The sequence below is a fragment of the Limanda limanda genome, chromosome 20 (genome assembly GCF_963576545.1).
Source record: "Limanda limanda chromosome 20, fLimLim1.1, whole genome shotgun sequence".
NCBI lineage: Eukaryota > Metazoa > Chordata > Actinopteri > Pleuronectiformes > Pleuronectidae > Limanda > Limanda limanda.
Window position 1 is genome coordinate 17,598,264 of NC_083655.1, and position 19,281 is coordinate 17,617,544.

General features: G+C 42.0%; 1 protein-coding gene across 1 annotated transcript in view; it reads right to left on the minus strand.

The window, feature by feature from the left end:
- Positions 1-19,281, minus strand: part of mpp7a (MAGUK p55 scaffold protein 7a) — a 134,729-nt gene that overhangs the window by 62,043 nt on the left and 53,405 nt on the right. The window contains exons 4-5 of the mRNA XM_061093825.1: positions 13,507-13,584; positions 4,426-4,506 (exon numbers count right to left, since the gene is read on the minus strand). Of these exons, the coding sequence (XP_060949808.1) occupies positions 4,426-4,506; positions 13,507-13,584 (159 nt within the window). The remainder of the gene's footprint in view (positions 1-4,425; positions 4,507-13,506; positions 13,585-19,281) is intronic.

A 19,281-nucleotide genomic window follows, 5' to 3' on the forward strand; every position in this document is an offset into this window, starting at 1 on the left:
TCGGACATTTGTGTTTGTACTTCCACCGGAAAAAGTGTGGATTCCCTCTCGAGTTCATGCCTGAAAGCTGCTTAGGTGTAGCCTGGTCTTCCCATTTTTTTTCAGTATTACCAACCTCGAATTTATGTGACCAAACGAGAAATGTGACCGTGAAAGCTTAGGCGTTGAGATATTGAAATGGCCATCTAATATTTCATTAACATATTAAGGATTAGTCAATTTCAACTAAATATTATTCTGTCTCTCTCTACCCTTTCCCTTATCATGCTCAGGCCCAGTATTGTGACCCTTGAGGGTCCGCTCAATGATGGCACTTCCTTAAGTCTGGCTATGGTCTGCACCGCCAAATTCTATCCCTCTGCTGTGCCTAACCGACCGTAACAGAGCCACAGCTAATTCCTTGTAAAAACTTTCTGGTAAGGAGCAATAATAGCTCTATGCTAATAGGTAGCACATGGTACATGCCCTGGCTGGTGACCATTGACATTGGTTACTACACAGGTAGAATTGTGTTACACAACATTGGATATGTGGAAGCTTACTTCCTGTGCAGATATATGTCAGGGGGTCTAGTTATGCCTCAGTGTTTGTGGATTAAATGCCTAATCAAATCTGGAGTCATGTCCTTGTACAGGCCCTGCAGCTGAAGCCTGAAGAGGAAAGGAAGACGACGGAAAAGCGAGACACGGAAAGAAAGATGAAGGCAAGCAAAACCACCCTTGTTTTCCAGGCATCCGGTCCCTTCTCAGTCCATGTGTTTGTGTTCATTAGGTATAATAGAGATCCTAGAAAAACAGATCACTGCACTTGACAAAATAAACCTGCCCGTACATTCCGGGCACTGGCCCCTCATTAAAGCCCCCCCCCGGCCCTGTCACTGGACCACTAATTTTTTAGCTAGCAGCGCAGGATCGATGCAGGGCAACTGCTTTACCCAGTTATTAAGGGCCCTGTTGTGAGCGTTCTGCCCTGGAGGCATTGCTGTATATGCCCAGCTTGGAAATTACACTCCCGCCCCCCGTCTCTAAGCCTTGAACCTCAGCACGCAGTGTCAAACACTGTAAGCCTGCATACACAAACCTACCACCACATAATCTTGCAGGAACAGCCGGCCATCATAATTGGCACTTTCATCACTGTCAATATTAGTCTTGCTGAGGGGGGCTAATACGGTCGAACGTTGTTTTTTCATGTGCAAATCGTAAATGAAAGATTGAGGAAGTGGAGAAAGAGAAACGAAGAGAAAGAGAGACTGGAGTTTTAAGGAGCCTGATTTATATCCCCACCCTAGAAATGGATCATTTCAACCATAATTAAGAGTGATACAGTTACTATCGCACAGAGACGCCATTCAAAGGCAACAGCCATCTGCTTGTGTTTTACACCCCAGGCCTTGTGATTTACACTGGGGCTGGCTGGTACGGTGTCAAGTGCCCTGGAGGACAGATGGATACAGAAAGAGAGAGACGCTGCAGTGCTTCACTCCTGAAGGCAACGTCCTGCCTACACTTTCAGACACATAGACAATAAAATGGCATGAGCCTCCACGCTTCAGTGTGGTACAAACAAAGCTCTTCCAAACCGCGATACTGGAGTCAATCTATTGTCAAACCAGTGTTCCTTCTGAATGCAGCAGGGAAATTCAGCTCGCTGGTTTAAGGCCCACATGCTCAAAACCTGCTGATGGAGTCCAGCCAACATGCGAGAGTCAAGGTCATGAAGTTGAGAAAATGTGCAAGTGTGTGAACACGTGCAGATGTCAAATGATAGGCCTGATACCCTTCATCAAATACATATAAACTGAAGCTCACATATCTCAGACACACTTTTGTATAGAATATCATTTTCTTTGATATTTTAAATGACCACAATTACAGGAAATAATGTAGATGTGGGTTTAGTTCAGAACACTACACTTTAAAAACCTTTTTATCAAACACAAAGACCAGAATTTCTGAAGCTTTTCGACTCCTGCTTTCTTTAACCCGAGCACAGACTGCTATTTACATTGTACCCTTGAGAGTCTTTGACTTGTAGTGCTGCATAGCAGTGCTTTTGTTGAGCAGATTCCTCTCCTCAGTAACTTCTGTGCTTATGACATCTGCCGATGTGAACAGCCAGCAATAGCGGAAGCAGTAGCTGAATATTTTCCATTGTTTCGTGTAGAATTGTTTGGCTGACCTCGTTCTGCACTGGAGCCGAGGTTGGCTGACTCGTGTGTGGAGGTGGAGGGAGATGAGAGCAATGGTATTGAATAGAGGAATTCAAAAACCAGTAGATTTTGTATGAGGGTCTTCTTTGGTAGATAAAGCTGAAGTTCGAGAGAGGACTTGGTACTACTGCAGAGGTGGTAATGTTTACTATGAGTTAAGGAGTCATGTGTACTTCCTAATAGTACAAAGCTATGACAGGTTGTTGGAAGTTTTTGTAATATTTATTTATCAATAAAGATGATTTACCATTCAGCAATTTCAAGTTAGGGGAATCTGTTTCAATTAGGCTGATTTAAAGAGCAACTCAATACCAAGTTGAAAGGCTGTATTTCACAGCTGTGTCTACAGTGGTCGACCTAAGATTGTTCTAAATAGTTTACAATTTACAGAGAGGGGCCAATTATATGTCCAACATTCATGCACAATTCCTCAGGTTATTCCTTGTTAGCTCTATAGCTTTGAACACATTTTGAAAATTGTTCCTTGTCGAAGCACATTGTGTTCTTAAAGTTTAGAAAATACTAATTCTAAACAAATTGTCATAATTATTTGTTTGTAAGTTTAACTAAGACAGGGGCACTTCAGGGGCCAATCAGATTTCAGTTTGGGCCAGTGCTCCTGAGGCCTCACCTCTACAATTTTTGGTCCCTGGTGACCATACCTCACAGTGATGTCCCAGTTTGCTGACACACCATGCGATACATTTCATAACTGCGAACCAGTTAAACAAATGGAGGTAATCCTGAGATTTTCAGCTGCTAAACTGCTCTTTCATGTCATTAAAGGTAAATTCAAAGGCTTATTGATGAGCAATGATAAACAGCCATCGAGTGCACACAAAAAACAGTTTCACAAAACTTTCACATGCTGAACGGTTTGATAGATTATACCTTGTCGTGCCAAATACCTTCACTGTAAGCCTAATAGTAGTAATAAATGCAGCCTCTCTGACACAGGCATGCTTCATTGCAAGTGCAGTGATTGTTTGTCACCATATTTCACTTCAGGCTTGACAGAGACAAAGGTCACAATGTCCTTTAATAGCAAGGTAGGAGAGCAAGACTGTGATAAATATCAAACATTTATCTTCAGGATAGTGGCTATGTGAGTGTATTTGAGTGTATATCCACCATTATACTGTATATCAATGTGTAGAATTTTGGATTCTTTCATCATAAAAACACAGTTATATTAGGAGAATTCAAGAAAGTCATCATTACATCACTAGGGAAGACTTTAAGTCCTTTTTGGAACCCCCGTCCCTTCAAAAACCTGATGTTGAGACATTTTGGTTCGGAATAATTGTATGCTTAAAAAGTGAGTGAATTGTGATGTTGAGCTGTTGTTTCTGGCAGAGCCCAAATAAGCATGATGACAGTGCATTATAAAGGAGTTCGCCCAGCTCTGCTTCTGTCCCACCATCATCAAGGCAGCTTTGTCTGAGGCTGAGACACCTGTGGGGCCTGATGGATGATCAGAGCTATCGTTCGAAAATAAAAACGTGTACATTTATTTTAAAGCTGTCTGCGTCTGGCTAATGAGGCCAGCAGCTACAGCCAAGAGGATAAGAGTTACCGTCCGTCTTGCTGTTGTATGCCTACGCCAAGTTTAGATCCACGTTTGTCCAGACCATAGACGGTTCAGACCCACATTATATATGTTGTGAATACTTCAGAGGAGTTCAATATGTTGTCATTATTAGCATATGAATGTTTAAAATGTGGCCAAAAATTGTGACCTTGACCTTTGACCAAAATATTATAAGTCTAACAATTTCATCCAAATGTCTGAGTGAGCGTTTGTGCTAAATGTGGAGAAATTCCCTCCAGACATTCCTGAGATAATATGCTCACAAAGCCAATAACGTGTTTTGTGGGGTCACAGTGACCTTGGTTTTTTAACTACCAAACTCTATTCAGGTCACTCCGAGCCCAAATGAAAGTGACAAATTCGAAGAAATTCCCTCAAGGTATAACCGAGATAATACGTTCAATAGGATCGGCCTCTCAGTGGAGGCATATAAGACATGACCTGGCTTTAACAGTACAGCAGGATAAAAACATCACTGTAATACTGATGCGTCACAAACAGACAACATCCGCAAGCAAAACTTTGTATTTAACTCACTCTGTGGTATCCAGAACAGGATGATATTTTATTGTTTCTTAAAGACATTGTTATCCACCACAAAAAGGAATGTTGTCCAACTCACCTCGATGTGGAGTTTGGTCAGTAGTTTGAGAAGCTCTTTAATTTCTTCATTGGCCGATTTCCCTTCCAGCTCCTCAGACAACTAAAGAGGAGAAGACACAGATCGGAAGGAAATTAAAAACACCACAGTCCTTTGTACATGTTAGATACAAAACAGACTTAAAATGAGGGCTGACAGGTTACTACATGTGATGAGGTAATCTAATTACTAACATATATCAATATTTTCCATGATATGCTAATTATATACTGAACCATATAATAAATGTACAAAATGTTAACATTTAGATATGTGCCTTTGAAATTCCATTGCATCAGTATCTGTATAGTTTATGGTTATATGCTGTTAGGCTATAAGTGCTTCTTGTTTAAAATCTTTGGCAGGCGATACCAGGGATTACATTATATATATAGTACGTTGACATTTGTTTTGTATTATGAGTGTTTCATTCACTGGGACAAAGAGAGAGGAAGTGATTGCAGCGAGCAGGTTTGAGAGATTGATGTGTTACTCCACTATATTTCTGGAAAGAAGAAGATATGCGTGTTCCTTTATTTTGCCTATTTGAGTTGAATTCAATCCAAAATTGGTTTGAATTATACAGCATTAAACCATGACATAAATTATCTTAAGGCAATTTTTAGGACTAAGGTCAAAGTCAGATCAGGTTACCTTACAATATTATACAAAAGAAACCCAACAAGTTCCCACAGTGAGCAAGCACGTTGCAGCAGTGGAGAAGAAGAAGGTCCTTTGCACAAGAAAAGAACAGAAACCGACAGACAAGCAAAGCAATCATAATTCTGGCTGTAAATCTGTAGCCGCTGCAGCTTCAGTGTGTAGTTTCATTGTCAAGGACCTGCACAGCTATAGATTCACCTTTACAAACACTCACATCTGGAAACAGCTCAGCACAAGAGTTTTGTCATCAGAAAATACCAAAAATTGGGACGGTCACCAAAGTGCCAATAGGCAATGGAGAAAGAACTCCTCTTTTACTTGTCCCACCCAAATTATTACTGTGGGTCCAGGGATCAAACTGCCACCACTGCCTAGAGAAAATATGAATACAAAATGTTTTAGTCAAAACAAATCAACTTAAATAATTGAAGTGGTTTTCAATGTACATCCCTCTTTGTCACATCTGGCCTGTTTTCCTATACCTTATTTAGGTTACTGAATTTCATTAAACAACTGATCATATTACTTTCTGAATATCCAAAAAAAGAAAGTATATTATATGCAGATAAGCAGAGTGTAACAGCAAAGTATCCTCTGTAAGGCTTCAGCAGAACTTGTAAACTCAAAGGCACTATTCATGTAGGCTTTGAGACAGCTGAAAAGCAACAGGAAACATCCCATGGGAAAAGTAAAGGTGATAAATCAGATGCATTTTAGTGAGAGGTGAGGCCTCATGATGTCATGGGCCCTAAAATTCCTATTGCACCACATTTCTTTTGATAACATTTAATATTCAGTCTGATCATTGTTCAATGTAAATCTCAGTAACCAAACAAATCAGGCAGTTCCGCTTGGAAACAATGTGAGCAGTGAGAGAATCTCTGTGGTAGCAGTGGTGGGATTGAGCTGGACTACACTGATGAATGTCTCTGAGTCGAGTGACTCTGCTTCCAAAGCCCAGGCCACGCTCCTCCGTCTGCTCTCTGATTTATGGACGGTCCTCCTGGATGCTGCTGGATGTGGAGTGAGTGTGGAGAGCGTCCCACACAAAGAGCTGCTTGTGCTCTGAGAACTGGGATCAGGAGCTAAAGTCGGCTCCTCACAAAGGGCCAGTGGACGTCATGGACTGAGGCTTCTGTGTGTGTCTGTGTGTGTGTGTGTGTGTGTGTGTGTGTGTGTGTGTGTGTGTGTGTGTGTGTGTGTGTCTGTGTGTGCGTGTGTGTGTGTGTGTGTGTGTGTAGGTGGAAGTGAAAGCTATCATAGTCATGTTTCTTCTCTTGTATGTATGAGCACATGTGTACAGCTGGTCATACTGTACATGTTCGTGTATTTTGTATCACATCTATATGAATTGCCCCACAGGTGGGATAGTTCAACATTAGAGTATATTTAAAAGTAAAAAGTCAGGTTATTTATGCAATTGCACACCAGCCTTTAAGACATTTTACAGTATTAACTATTGCTCAAGCAAAGAAAGGTTGATTAAACAATAATGGAAATAAGAATTTGTTTAAGCCCTGACAAAATATAACTTGTAGGACATCTTGAACAATGTCAAAGTCTATGAAGTCTGAAATAATCACAGGAATTAACAGTACTAGAGATTTAAGGGACAAGAAAACAGAAAAGTACCAACAATTATTTTCAAATATGAATTAAATACAAGATGAGTGTGAAGTAACATCTGGTGCAGAGGCAGACGTTGCTTGCCGCCTGACAATGAACTTCTCATATCAATTTTTGAGAGTTTAAAACATCCAGTAATGATGTGATATTGACTATCAACAAGTTTTTGTCTTAGACTTTTGATTAAGATGCCATTTTTGTATTTTCTAAAATATTTTGTAAAAGAGGAGCTGTATTTTGCTGTAGAGTAATAAATATTTACAAAATACTACTAACATATGTTTGGAATTTCTCTACTGAAATTTGATGAACCTTTGTTTGTCCATGACGCCATTCTACAACTGCTACTGTCTCTTCTATCTTGTTCAAACTAAAAATGACTTCAGTGGATAAAACTGGTCACTGAGCAATATTTCATATTTCCTACAATAACCCATACATGATAGATTTAATGGTCAAAAAGTTAAATCCATCAATTAGTGACTACACAGTCTAGTCACTCGCTTATAATAAGATAGTACAGCTTGATGATTAAAACTTTAACACATATTCCATTTATAAAAGCCTTTGCATAAAAAGAAGTGTAACAAAGAAGCATAGGAGATGCATGGATCATTTTGGGGGCCTCTTGCTGTCATCACGTAACAGATAAGTTGAACAGGGGGATCTCCTCCAAAACACAACGAAGCCATTTAAATGGGATGCTGCAGTGGACGATGACAGAGGTTGGAAAAACCTACAGTGTGTGTGAGTAATGACCCTTGAGGTGTGGGAATAAGGCAACAGAGGTGAGGCAGTGGTAGACGCATGGGTTAGACTGGGGTTAGGGAGGGCGCTATGTCACTGTACCTGAAAGAGTTTGCCTGTGTGTGTGTGTGTGCCTTTTGAATATATCCATTAGTGTCTCTTGGGGTAGTTTAGCACATACGGCTGAGAAAAAGAAAAATGAGAAAACGAATAGTCACATTGGTCAAGGTTCCTCTAGCGTTACCCTCCACTCAACCCTACATTACTTCACTTTGTCAAATCTACACACAGGTAATGAACTCTGAGAGAGCCAGGTCAGAGTAAGAGAAAAGGGAGACCACATGTGTAAAGGGAGCAGGAGAGAAAGAGGTGAAAAGAGAAAAACAGAGGAAGGTAGAGGCTGAGGTGAGTCGGGGTCAGGGTCTTTAGTGAGGGAACATCTCTTGGTCCTAAACAGCATCCGTTCATCATCTCATCACTAGGCTGTTTACAGCAAGGGAGAGGGGCGCAGGAGGATGGGGGACTTTACGTTTCCACTCCCTTGTACTGTCCTGTGAAAACACCTCATCCCATAAGTCAGTGAGGACGACAGACAGGACGTATTTGACTGCTCTCTACCTTCGTGCTTCTCCGTTAGAATCACATTTTCCATCCTCAGACCGTCACCGAAAGTGAGGGAGGGGGCAAAAAAATGATGCTGGTCTCCTCTGGGACTGTGCATATTTCATTTGTTAAATGTCATGGCAGGCACCCAGTGTTCAGATATGTTTGATTCCCAGCTTGTCGGTTTACAGCTCTGTCTCGACCCTGAACGACGACAGGCTTTTTTATACAGCTGCCAATTCATCAAGCTGACCTTCTTTAACAGCTATTATTAAAACTGTTTCAACATATTAGCCTTTAATCAAAAAAATCTGATGTTAGCCCAGTCTGCGTCATCAGTTTCATACGAGGGATAAAATGCACTTTGGCTTGATTTGTTATGTCACTGATTAATAATACACTGGCTGACTACAGTGAATTCATGTGCAGCATTTTGATTTGATTTTAATCAGTTATTATGGAAAAATATGTTTTCCTATTATTATATTTTATAGAATTCAATAAAAGTGTTAATGTCTCATGGTCAATAATACTGGCTTTCATATGCCTTAAAATAAAAAATGAAAAGGAAATGAATACAAGATTTTTTTTTCTCATTTAAAGAGAGTGAGCATAATAAGTGAGTGACTTCAATCCAGATATACTTTAATGGGGTCTTTCTTGAAAACACAGAGTACATCAGTGGAAGATTTATGGTGCAATTGTATTTCGACTGGCAACAGTCACTTGCAGGCAGCTTAAATTCAAAAAGTCATGTATGTATACAAGGACATCACACTACCGGCTGTGTGTGAGCCATATGGAATGGAAATTAGATTACGTAATAAAAAACTGCGATGGCAAGAATAAAACGCTGAGAGTCTCTCAATCAAAACCATAAGAAAAGTCAGAGTTTGATGATGTCGTGACGCAATGTGGATGGGAGTTACTGTCTTCCCCACCGATGAAACTCTACCTGATGAAGGACAGGCAAAGCCACAGGTAAAATGGGTTTGAACATTGTTGGAAACATTTTGGACAAGTCAACTAAATTTATAACATAGGTCTGGACATATTAATAAGGAATTGTTATATATTAATACAAAAAAAACATGATAAATTTCCAACAATAAGTTAACAAGAAATTGTACTTACGTAAGGAAAGTAAACCTGTCAATCAAAGAAAGTTGCCTTTATTGTCCGACTCACAAAAGCAATGCTACGAGTTATTGCAGATAACAGATCAGATCAGTTACCATTTACTTTGAAATGCAAAGCAGTAGCACACATATGTATTAACATCTCAAAACCGTCATATCCTGATGGTCTGTGTTTCATTTACAAATTTGCAATGATGGACCAGTTGCCACAGTCAAAGCTAGAATTATAGACCAGTGCTCTCTGATGGCACCCAGTGGTCTTATCGAGTAACAGCAGGTCTTTGGGTGATTATAAAGATGTTGGGAACCTTGCCAGAGGAGGGAAAGTGTGTTTTGAGCGGAGAAGGACACAAATTGGCCACCAGGACCGGCAGTCTTACTCCAAGCGACGGACAAGGGGCTGGCGCTCAGCCTACTGTTGATGTGGCAAGTTGAACTTACAGAGAGCTGGCACGTGTGTGAGGCTGATTTGCCTCTTTTGATTCATGTAATACTGTATTTGACAATCCACAATGAGGCAAGAGTGCTTCCATTTCAGACTTAATGAGCACTGGAAGAAGATTGTGTGAGCAGTAATAAATGTCTATATACATCCATGAACGTGTGTGCACAGTCCCTCACTGATATGTCTTTATAAGTATGTAATACAGCACCTATTGCCCTGGCCCAGGATTGATCGTATTTCAGGCGGCGTTAAGCGAGGCAAGTTTGCTTGAGCGGTGGCAGTCACCTGCTGAGTGCACTAGACAGTGCAGCCGGGGGCAGACGAGGGTTGAAGTGTCATTTTATGTTAGGCAATAAATTAAGCCTCCATTACCCGTAACCCTAGCCCCAAATGAATTTCATCTAACTCTAGATCTCTCCCATTTGCTTTTCAGTCCTCAGCCACCACTTCAATAGCATTCATTTTGAGCGGTGACATGGGTGAAAAACAATCCGCTTTAAAAATTCACTGCAACGCTCCAGGTTGGGAGTTTTTCTTTTTCTCTTTTTCTGGACTAGCTAAGGAAAGAGGGACTTTTGGTTTGCAGTGTGCTGTGAGACGCTTTGATACACCATCTCTGGGCTTCATAGCGATACCTGATAATCCCAGGGAGACGCTTTGCGGGGCATTTACCAGGAAGCTTAAATTTGAAAGTCTGTAATTTGACAAAAAAAGAGGGGGAAAGAAAAACTGTTAGAGGGAGGGTAACATGTGGGTTGATTGTTGGGGGTCTCTTTAAAGGTCTGTGGACTCTTGCCATAAGCCATGGGGAGAAAGGGAAAATCTGAGACAAGAGAAACAGAAGCGATCCCTCACACTGTGTTGTCTGCGTGAAGCTAGTGGAGTTCTCGATCTGGTGTTACCTGGTTAGCAGTGTCAGTTTGACAACACTAACAGCAGGGTAGCACACAGAAAGAAGAGTCTAATGTGTTTTTGAGAATATTGTCCCCACAGTTTTAGGCTCAGCCATCCAAGTTTGGTTCGGGGTCCTGGGTGGTTTGGGACGCCTGTCATCTGTATTGGTATGTGTATACCGTCCAGGATGGAACGTTCTGGCTACCGCTCTGACATTTGCGGCGTGCACAGTCCGGAAAACCGCTCTCGACCACAGGACGGACTCTCTTTCATGACGGACTCAGGACACTCTGGACTCTCTCCTGCTCTCACCCCAAACGACTGTAAGAGCCTCAGCCCCTCGTTCTCTCGTCTTTCCCTTGCCTCAGTACTAATTAGGATGATGTATGGCTGTGGGCTCTTAAAAAGGGGTGGAATAGTCGGAGGCACTTTGATTACAATAAACAGAGAGCTGGGGATTTCAAACAAAACCACACACCAGTAAAAAGGGCTTTCCCTCCTCTCCATTCACCACGCCAGGCTGGCTCTTGGGTTTACACAGGTGTGTGTGTGTGTGTGTGTGTGTGTGTGTGTGTGTGTGTGTGTGTGTGTGTGTGTGTGTGTGTGTGTGTGTGTGTGTGTGTGTGTGTGTGTGTGTGTGTGTGTGTGTGTGTGTGTGTGTGTGTGTCTGTGTCTGTGTCTGTGTGTGTTGTGTGCACATGTGGCTTTCAATAAATATTGCAGATGAACAATACTGTAACACATGTCAGGATACTGGACATTAATGTAATAAATCATACTAAATCTCTTTCGCAGCTTGAGGTTGGGCCAGTGGAGGAAAATCATCATCAGTGGACCTATTGATATACTATTATTGTCCGTGTCATGGCTTCTCATTAACAGGTTGACCAGTGAAGACGGCCTGCACGCGATGCTGCTGTGGTCCGTTCCTTTTCGTCTCATGCATCCTCTCCTTTCCTGAGTGGGACTCAATCATTGTCTGCTTCTGTCGTCCTGTTATTGCGTGCCCATCCATCTTAAGGTCGACCATGAATGTGTGGCTCTTCTATACGGCCTCTGCCGCAGCAAAATGATCAGGTTGTCTTTACAAAGCTGGGTTTTTGATTTCATGGTATGGCTACAAATCTGGTCTGGCCCATGTGGCAGGGTAGACGGTGGATGCTGAGTAAGGACACTCCAGCGTTAGTAGCAGAGGGACTAAACTGACAACTATAATGAGAAGGGGACAGTGCAGAGTTCACCTCAGGGTAAGAGGTGCAAGACGATAAACATTGTCACGGTTCTGCACGCTACTGGGATGGGTGTTGAGAGTGTGTGCATGTAACTCTGTTATTGTACATGTTACAGAAACACAACAAAGAGATCTGAAGTTCCTGCATAATTAAGATGTTGAACTGCATGACAAACTACCTGCTTTAACTAAATCCCTCTGGATATGAGTATAAGCAAATTAAGTCTGCTTGGTTTTCAAAGACAAACAGAGCATGCAATAAACAGACGTAATGTAAATGCAGGGGACAGTTTAAAGACAAATTAAAGGAAAAACCTTGATAAATTAGTTAAGTCTTCCATACAGGAAAAGAGAACTCACTAAATGGTTTGATGAGCATAAACATGTTGTGAATCATATGCTGTGGACTTCCAGGTCACCTGATTCCCATCCAGTCAGACACCAAGAGACTAATCTAGGTTATGGATGGAAACGGTCAAGTAGCCATTACTGTGGCAGTACCTCAGTCTCAACAACTTTTCATCAACATTTAGTCTAGTTTTCACAGATGGCTCGGCATCTTTCCTGCTGTGTTATCAGCTGCTCCAACAACAAACTGAGACTTTTGGAAAAACAAAAAGGAAAATCAAAACTTCTATTCTCCATGAAATCAATTTGACTTCAGTTAATCTCCATTATTATTGAATCCTCATGTTTCAATCACATTATGAGCCTTGTCTACAAAGGGCCGACGAGGGACTGATCCCATTACACGCGGCTGATGGTGAACCGCCACCCTGAATATCTTATGCTAGCTTTGTAACTTGCTACGGTTCCTGGCTGAAAGGTTTCCAGTTTGTACTAAATTGTGTACTGCTTCTGATTTCAAAGCAAGGAATCGTGGAATTTTATGATCTGATGCTTAAACTAGCAAGCTCCTGCTGGGTTTAATCAGTTGCAACACAGCACTCCCACATCCAAAATGTGAAGGTCGGACAGAAGCGGTTCATCTGTGTTATTCTTTTTCCCAAACACTGTGTGTCATAATCATTTTCAGATTGGTCTTTCAAACGGAATAACTTGCACATACACACAGACGACCATCATTTGTCAAACCGTGACTTCCCCAAACATATGAGCTTCCACTGTCACTGTAAATGTGATTACTTCTACTCTGCCACCTCAGTAACGGCAGTTGCACTCGAGGAAAAGGACACATTAAGTCAGCCGCCAGTCTTCAGTGTTTTTAATAGCAATGCAGGACAGTGTTTTCCACCAATACCATCAAAACTTATTAGAGGAATGGGGATCATCCCTTCAGTAGAGTTCTCCAAACTAGAAGAATATCTGCCAATGAGCATTAAAGCTGTTTTGGAGGTGCATGGTGGCTTATAGGGCAGTCACTTTTTAACATTCGATAGAAGTGCATCGGACAGTCTGAAGTAGTTTGCCCTCTAATCCAGCAGAGGGCGCTCACTAGCAACATCAAAGACAGCACGTTATTTTATTTCATACGAAAATGAAGGACGCTAGCTAGCAAAGCCGTCCTGAGCTAATATATACAATTTAATTACTGGTCGTGAATGTTGTCGAACTTGATTTTTGGAGAAAATTACAGCCTTAATGGCTCAACGCCTTATTTTATCACCAAATGTTGTTTTTTTTCCTTTCATTTGTTACCCAGCGGTAGTTGCAACCAAACAAATTGAAGACCTTCTTCCAAGGGAGGAACTTACTTCATGGGCCAGTATTGCTGCGTTGTCCTGGACAGGGACGGGTTTGCTCTTTTCGAAATGCTGCAGCCGTTCATGGATCTGAAAGGAAGGATTGTGTTCATCAGTAAGGCAGAGAGAGCAAGACATGAAGAAGGTCAGCACTACGCTGCAGAGGCCACAGCAAGGCCTCCTTGAGCAAATACACACACGTGTAAGTAGCGAGTGAACTCGAAAACCAATGTTAACTGCTTTGAACCCACATTTATGAAAACATGTACAACCTCCATCCATACCACCTCACACTCGCAGACTCCCACCGGATCCAAACTGCTCGTAATCATGCTCTCAGACACCAAGAGTACAAACACACATCGTTCAAACAACACTCCCTTAACTAAGAACAGCAGATTATTCTAAGTATTTCAGCTAGTTTAGCCTCTATACATACAATCCAGCTTTCCACCATGCATTCAATATGCCCTAGTGGCCTGGTAAGGATTCCAAATCATTTCAACAGTCTGGTTAAATTGGCCAAACATTTCCTTATCAGCCTCAACACTGCAACTGCACAATGTTGAGAGACAAAGCTGCATCTCTGGAGGGTTACTAAAATGGAAAGTAGGCCCAAATCATGTGTTAACGTTTACTCATTTTCACACACAAAAACACTTCATCACTCAAAAACTGATATGTGGAACAGAAATGGAATAATTTATGCACACGGCCGCATGCTTGTGCCCACGCACACGTAGTCAAACATAGTCGCACACAAGTATTCCAGCCTACACACACAAGCACGCAGACAGACACACAAAAGAAAACTACAACCATCCCATGTGTGATTTAAGAGCAGCTGTGCAGGAATGTGTTGACAGCCTACGGGCTGCTGTCGGGTCCCATCAGAGAACAGACAGGGACAACGATCCACTCAAAAGCCACTCCTGAGTCTCTCCTTAGTGCCGCATGTTGAAGGGGAGCTAGGCCATTGGTCTGACTGATCGCTGGGCCCTGGGCCTGGAGATCCAGCTGGATGTCCTAGAAAGCATTCCAGCACGATGGTGGAACAGAAGGCCCTCTGGCTGGGGAGAGAGTGACAGAGAAACCCCTGGGCCAGCTCTGCGTCTGCAGGGCCATAGCCACACATGTGGGGAGCTCATACACACATGTACACACTCACAGATGGAGCAGTGACAATTTGCCACAAAAAATCTTTCAATGGGACAGAGGAGACACGAAAAGCAGTTTGTTTGCTGTCACATTGAGAGAAGCTGCAGATGCTGTTTGCAATTAAAACATCTGTCGAGAGATTGTTAAACAAGCTTTTTCCTACTCAATACACAAAAGATGTTTTAGCTAGACAGCATTCTACAGTAGCAGCTCTGTGGATATTGTGAAAGCAAGACGGAGTGGGGTGCATGCTGTGAGATTACATAATCACAGGATGGGATCTGTCTCTTTTAATCACATTCCCCTTGGAAATATCTTTCAGTATTTTTGTCCCTCGGCTGATTAACAAAGAAAAATGCAACATGTATAGATGAGTTCATTTCCGGCTTTTTTATTATTCTTTTTTTTTAGAGCTGTCATCTGTTTTTAATGATGCTCAGGGAAAACCAAATCCTAAAATCCAAATGCTGATGTCATTCAAAACACAATACAAACAGATAGATAATGTGAGCATTCCGATGACACTTGTTTGACTTTCTGGTCAGAAAAATGCAACAGAACTGTCAAATGTCTGTGCACATGCATGACCGTCCCTGGCCATCGGAATTGGATTGGCTCTAAACGAGTTGCCATTTCAGCTCAACTTATCCAGACAGACTGCGGTGATAAATCACGGCCTGTTAGAACAGTGTCTCGGCCAAAAGAGCAGCCATGTTTCAAGGTCAGCTTAGAGGTTCAAATCCCTGTGTAAAGCCGACATTACTCGGCTATAAAACATGGTGCATTAGGCGTGTCATGGAGGTAATCTGTTGAAGGCCTGAGGGAGGCTGATGGTTGCTCAGCTTAGCTGTAGACCGCAAAAAGCTGTGACTTGAAGACCGTAGAACAAGACAGCTGGGATGTGAAGTTAGACAGATGATGGCAAACAGAGAAAGCTGGAGAGGAACAGAAACTTGCCCAACAGTTGTGATAAGGCTGCGGACAGAGATAAAGACTGGAATAGCTTGGAGTGGTTCTAAGTATGTTCCATGTTTTATGGCATCAAATGTAAGACTGACACTGGCAATTCTCGGAAATGTTCATCCTCATCGGTTTCATTTCACATAGCCACGTCACATTTGAACATCTCTAGAGTTCCTGAAGTCTCAACGACTCCACCCTGGGCTCTGACTTCTTTAGTCTGTTCTTCTACAGCAGAAGGCCGTAAGAGGACAGGCAGGCAGCTCAGGTTACTTCATCTGTCTTGATTATCATTGTAAGAAAACAGATGAAATAAATGAGACAGGATACCAGGGTCTTCAGTGCGCCAACAAACCACAGCACTAGTGACATCTGCTTAGGTAGTTGTTGCTCCACCACCTCAACTTACTTAGTTACTCTGGAATTTCTCCTCTGCTCTATGAGCAAATGCACAATTGAAATGCTTTTATTTGCAATTCAGGACACTTTCCAAGTGCCTGTCTATGACGCAGTAATGTATTTTAAAGTCATTACCCTGCTTTTTTGTATAGCGCGTTCTCTGTCCTCTTGATGAGGCAGCACAGTCCTGGCAAACAGCAGAAGTGGCCTGGTGGAATTTAAAACAGCAAGAGGCAGTGTACTTCAGCCAAGGATGGCTTAGCTTAAACTGGAGCGCAACTCCTGGACACGCAGCCCAATCAAAGACTGGGATTCTGTAGCTCCTCTGATGAGAAATGTAGTGGAACTTCAGTCTAAACCAAGGTAGCAGAGTAAGGCTCAAAATGCTCAAAACTGAAGGCATGTCCCCTGAAGCACAGGCTGGGTAAAGATGAATGAATGTGCACCTTCACTGAGCTTAAAAAGAAAAACACGTTACAATAGGAGCAGTGTGCGCCCAGTCTCCACAGACTAAGTTGTGTTTGCTTCCAGAAATACCCTGTGTGTTTAAAATACACACAGCAATACATGAGGAGAAAAAAAAACATATGAAGAAAAACACAAATCTGGGAAAGAATTGATGTGAAAAAAATTTGAATCGACAGAAACAAAAACATAACATTCATCCATCTTCACCTTCAACTCCAACCACTGCCAAGGATCAAGGTTCAGATTAAGGGTCAAACACCTTGGAGACCTTTCAAGAGACTTTAAGTCAAATTCAACCAGACTGTGTCTATGTTCTTTTCGTGAAAATGCAAGAAAGAAGGACAATGACTGTCTCGAGCCTCGATTATAAACGTGGAGGTATGGCTAAGATAAAAAAAAAACATGCCTTACGTACACTAACCCAGACACACTGCAGTGAGCGGAATCTGGCACAGAGAAAGGAAGAGAGCGTGCAAGAGAGCGAAAGCTTGATAGATGGAGAGGTTTGCTGATGGAAGGAGAAGGAGAGGTCTGGAGATCACAGGGCTGGATAGTGTTTCTCTTTGTGAGTCCTGCAAGTAGGCTCAATGCCTCTGGTTAATGTCCACTACCCAGAAAACTTAATGTCGGACCAGTTAGAGCTGACACTCTTTCTCCCACTCCTGTCTCTACATTTTCCCACTGGAGCAGATCCAGTATCAAGCCCCCATTAATCCACCTGGGTCTGATATTTTGGTCTGATCCAGAACACATTGTCAAGCCATCCCGGCCTGGTGGACTAGACCAATCGAGGGAGACAGGAACAAAGAGACGTGCAGGGTTTCAACTGGAATAGTTGTGAGATGATATGTTTACTCAAGAAGCATAAGAAGAGAAGTGTAGATTTGCTTTCTCTCCTGTCATAGCAAGTCACTTTGCAAAGTCTTGGCTTGAGCCCTGGCAAGATGGCATGAGGTCCAGGACATTGTGCTGCGGTTTGTGAACAATCCTCTAAATGACTGAGTGCTACCCTCCATCAGTGTGATGAGGGCACAATGGGCCATTCCTCCTACCTAATGTTATGGCAACTAAAGTCAGCCCAGTGTCATCAAAGGGTTGACGCTGTTAGAAAATGACAGCAAAGTTTACACAAGGGGAGACAATTAAACCATTTGTCCTCATGGATCTACCATCTCAGTTACCTTGTGTTGTTTTCTGTGGCGTTTGATACAAAAATCTACTCTTTAGAATTAGAAATATAAACAGCACGAAAGTAACTTCAGCCAATTTCTGTCAATACGATTTGAATCATAAATGCTTGTCCTGGACAATCAGTATACCTCCCTTAAGAGGCACTTAAGAGAAGCCAACTTAAAGTCCTCTTGTCCTGGAATGTGTTCCAACCTACAATATTGCATTGAGCCGCAAGATTTAGATTAATTCAATAGTTGAAAAACAAAAAACTTAACTACTGAAATACTATCCCTCAATATTCTAGTAAAACTAGGTTTTAGATGGGGGCGGAGTCACCAGCATATTGCAAGGCGTCATACAGAGACAACCATTCACACCTATGGACAATTTAGAGACTCATGTGTTTGGACTGTAGAGACAGATAGACCCAGGTCGAACAGGGATTTTGTGCTAACCACTGTTCCCTCCTTAGTCTTTCATAGAAATAATTAGCTTTGTTGACTGTTGGTGGAACGAACAAAGCAATTTGAAGATGTTACCTTGGGCTGTGCAGACCAAGCAACTAATCAATTAATGAAGAAAATAATCATCAGATTAATTGGTGGAATGAAAACATTAATTTGTTGCAGCCTTACAATTGATTAATAGAGAAACTGATGATTATTTTTTTGTCCACTGACATTGCGGAGCAAAAAATTCACAAAAACAAATCCAGCACCTTATCATCACCAAGACCCCCAGCAGAGGTCTGGTGTTTGAGCTCATCTGTTGGTGTTGTGGAAAAAGGCCCCAGAGAATGTGACAGTTTACAGACTGTAAATGGCTCCAATTGATATGGGGGGGGGGGGAGAAGAGAGAGAGAGAGAGAGAGAGAGAGAGAGAGAGAGAGAGAGAGAGAGAGAGAGAGAGAGAGAGAGAGAGAGAGAAAGAGAGAGAGAGAGAGAGAGAGCGAGAGAGAGCGAGAGAGAGAGTTACTAAATACTCAAAGAACTAAACATTTATCAAGTTATTAAGTTAATGTGATACAGACTGAACTGTATTGTGAATGAACGAGGGCAAAGAGCCGAAACAAATACATCGGACTAATTGAATCAGATTGATTTGGGTACTTCTCATGTACTCAATTAAACATAGACATTTGTTCAGACCATCTTTAAAAGCTCCAGATGAGCCGGTGATGTCTTGAGACAGTTCCCTGGCCATTAGGGAGCTATAAATACACCATATGGCACCATGAACCTCATTTTCCATATATTGTGTATGGAGCAGACGTTCCATGTCCGATTAAGATTGGCTTTGTATTGTGTAGACCTTCTGGTTTCACTTTGAGTCCTTTTTTTTAAAAGAATAGAGAATCAGGGTCAACCAAAGTGACCTGGAATAATGGTTGAGGGATCACTCCAGAGATTTTCCTTGATTACCAATGCAGACATTTGACTGATAGAATGAGGACTGGTGGACCAGTAGGCCTCTCCTCATTTTTACTGTCCCCTTCAGTGCTCCAGACATGGTTCGAGTCAATGAGCTTTAAGTAGTGGGCAAAAGGCCAAACTGCAGCCAGTATGCTGAAGAGTTCCCCTTCTCTTTCCTCTATTCTTGACAAGCTAGCCCTTTTTCTTCATCCTATGT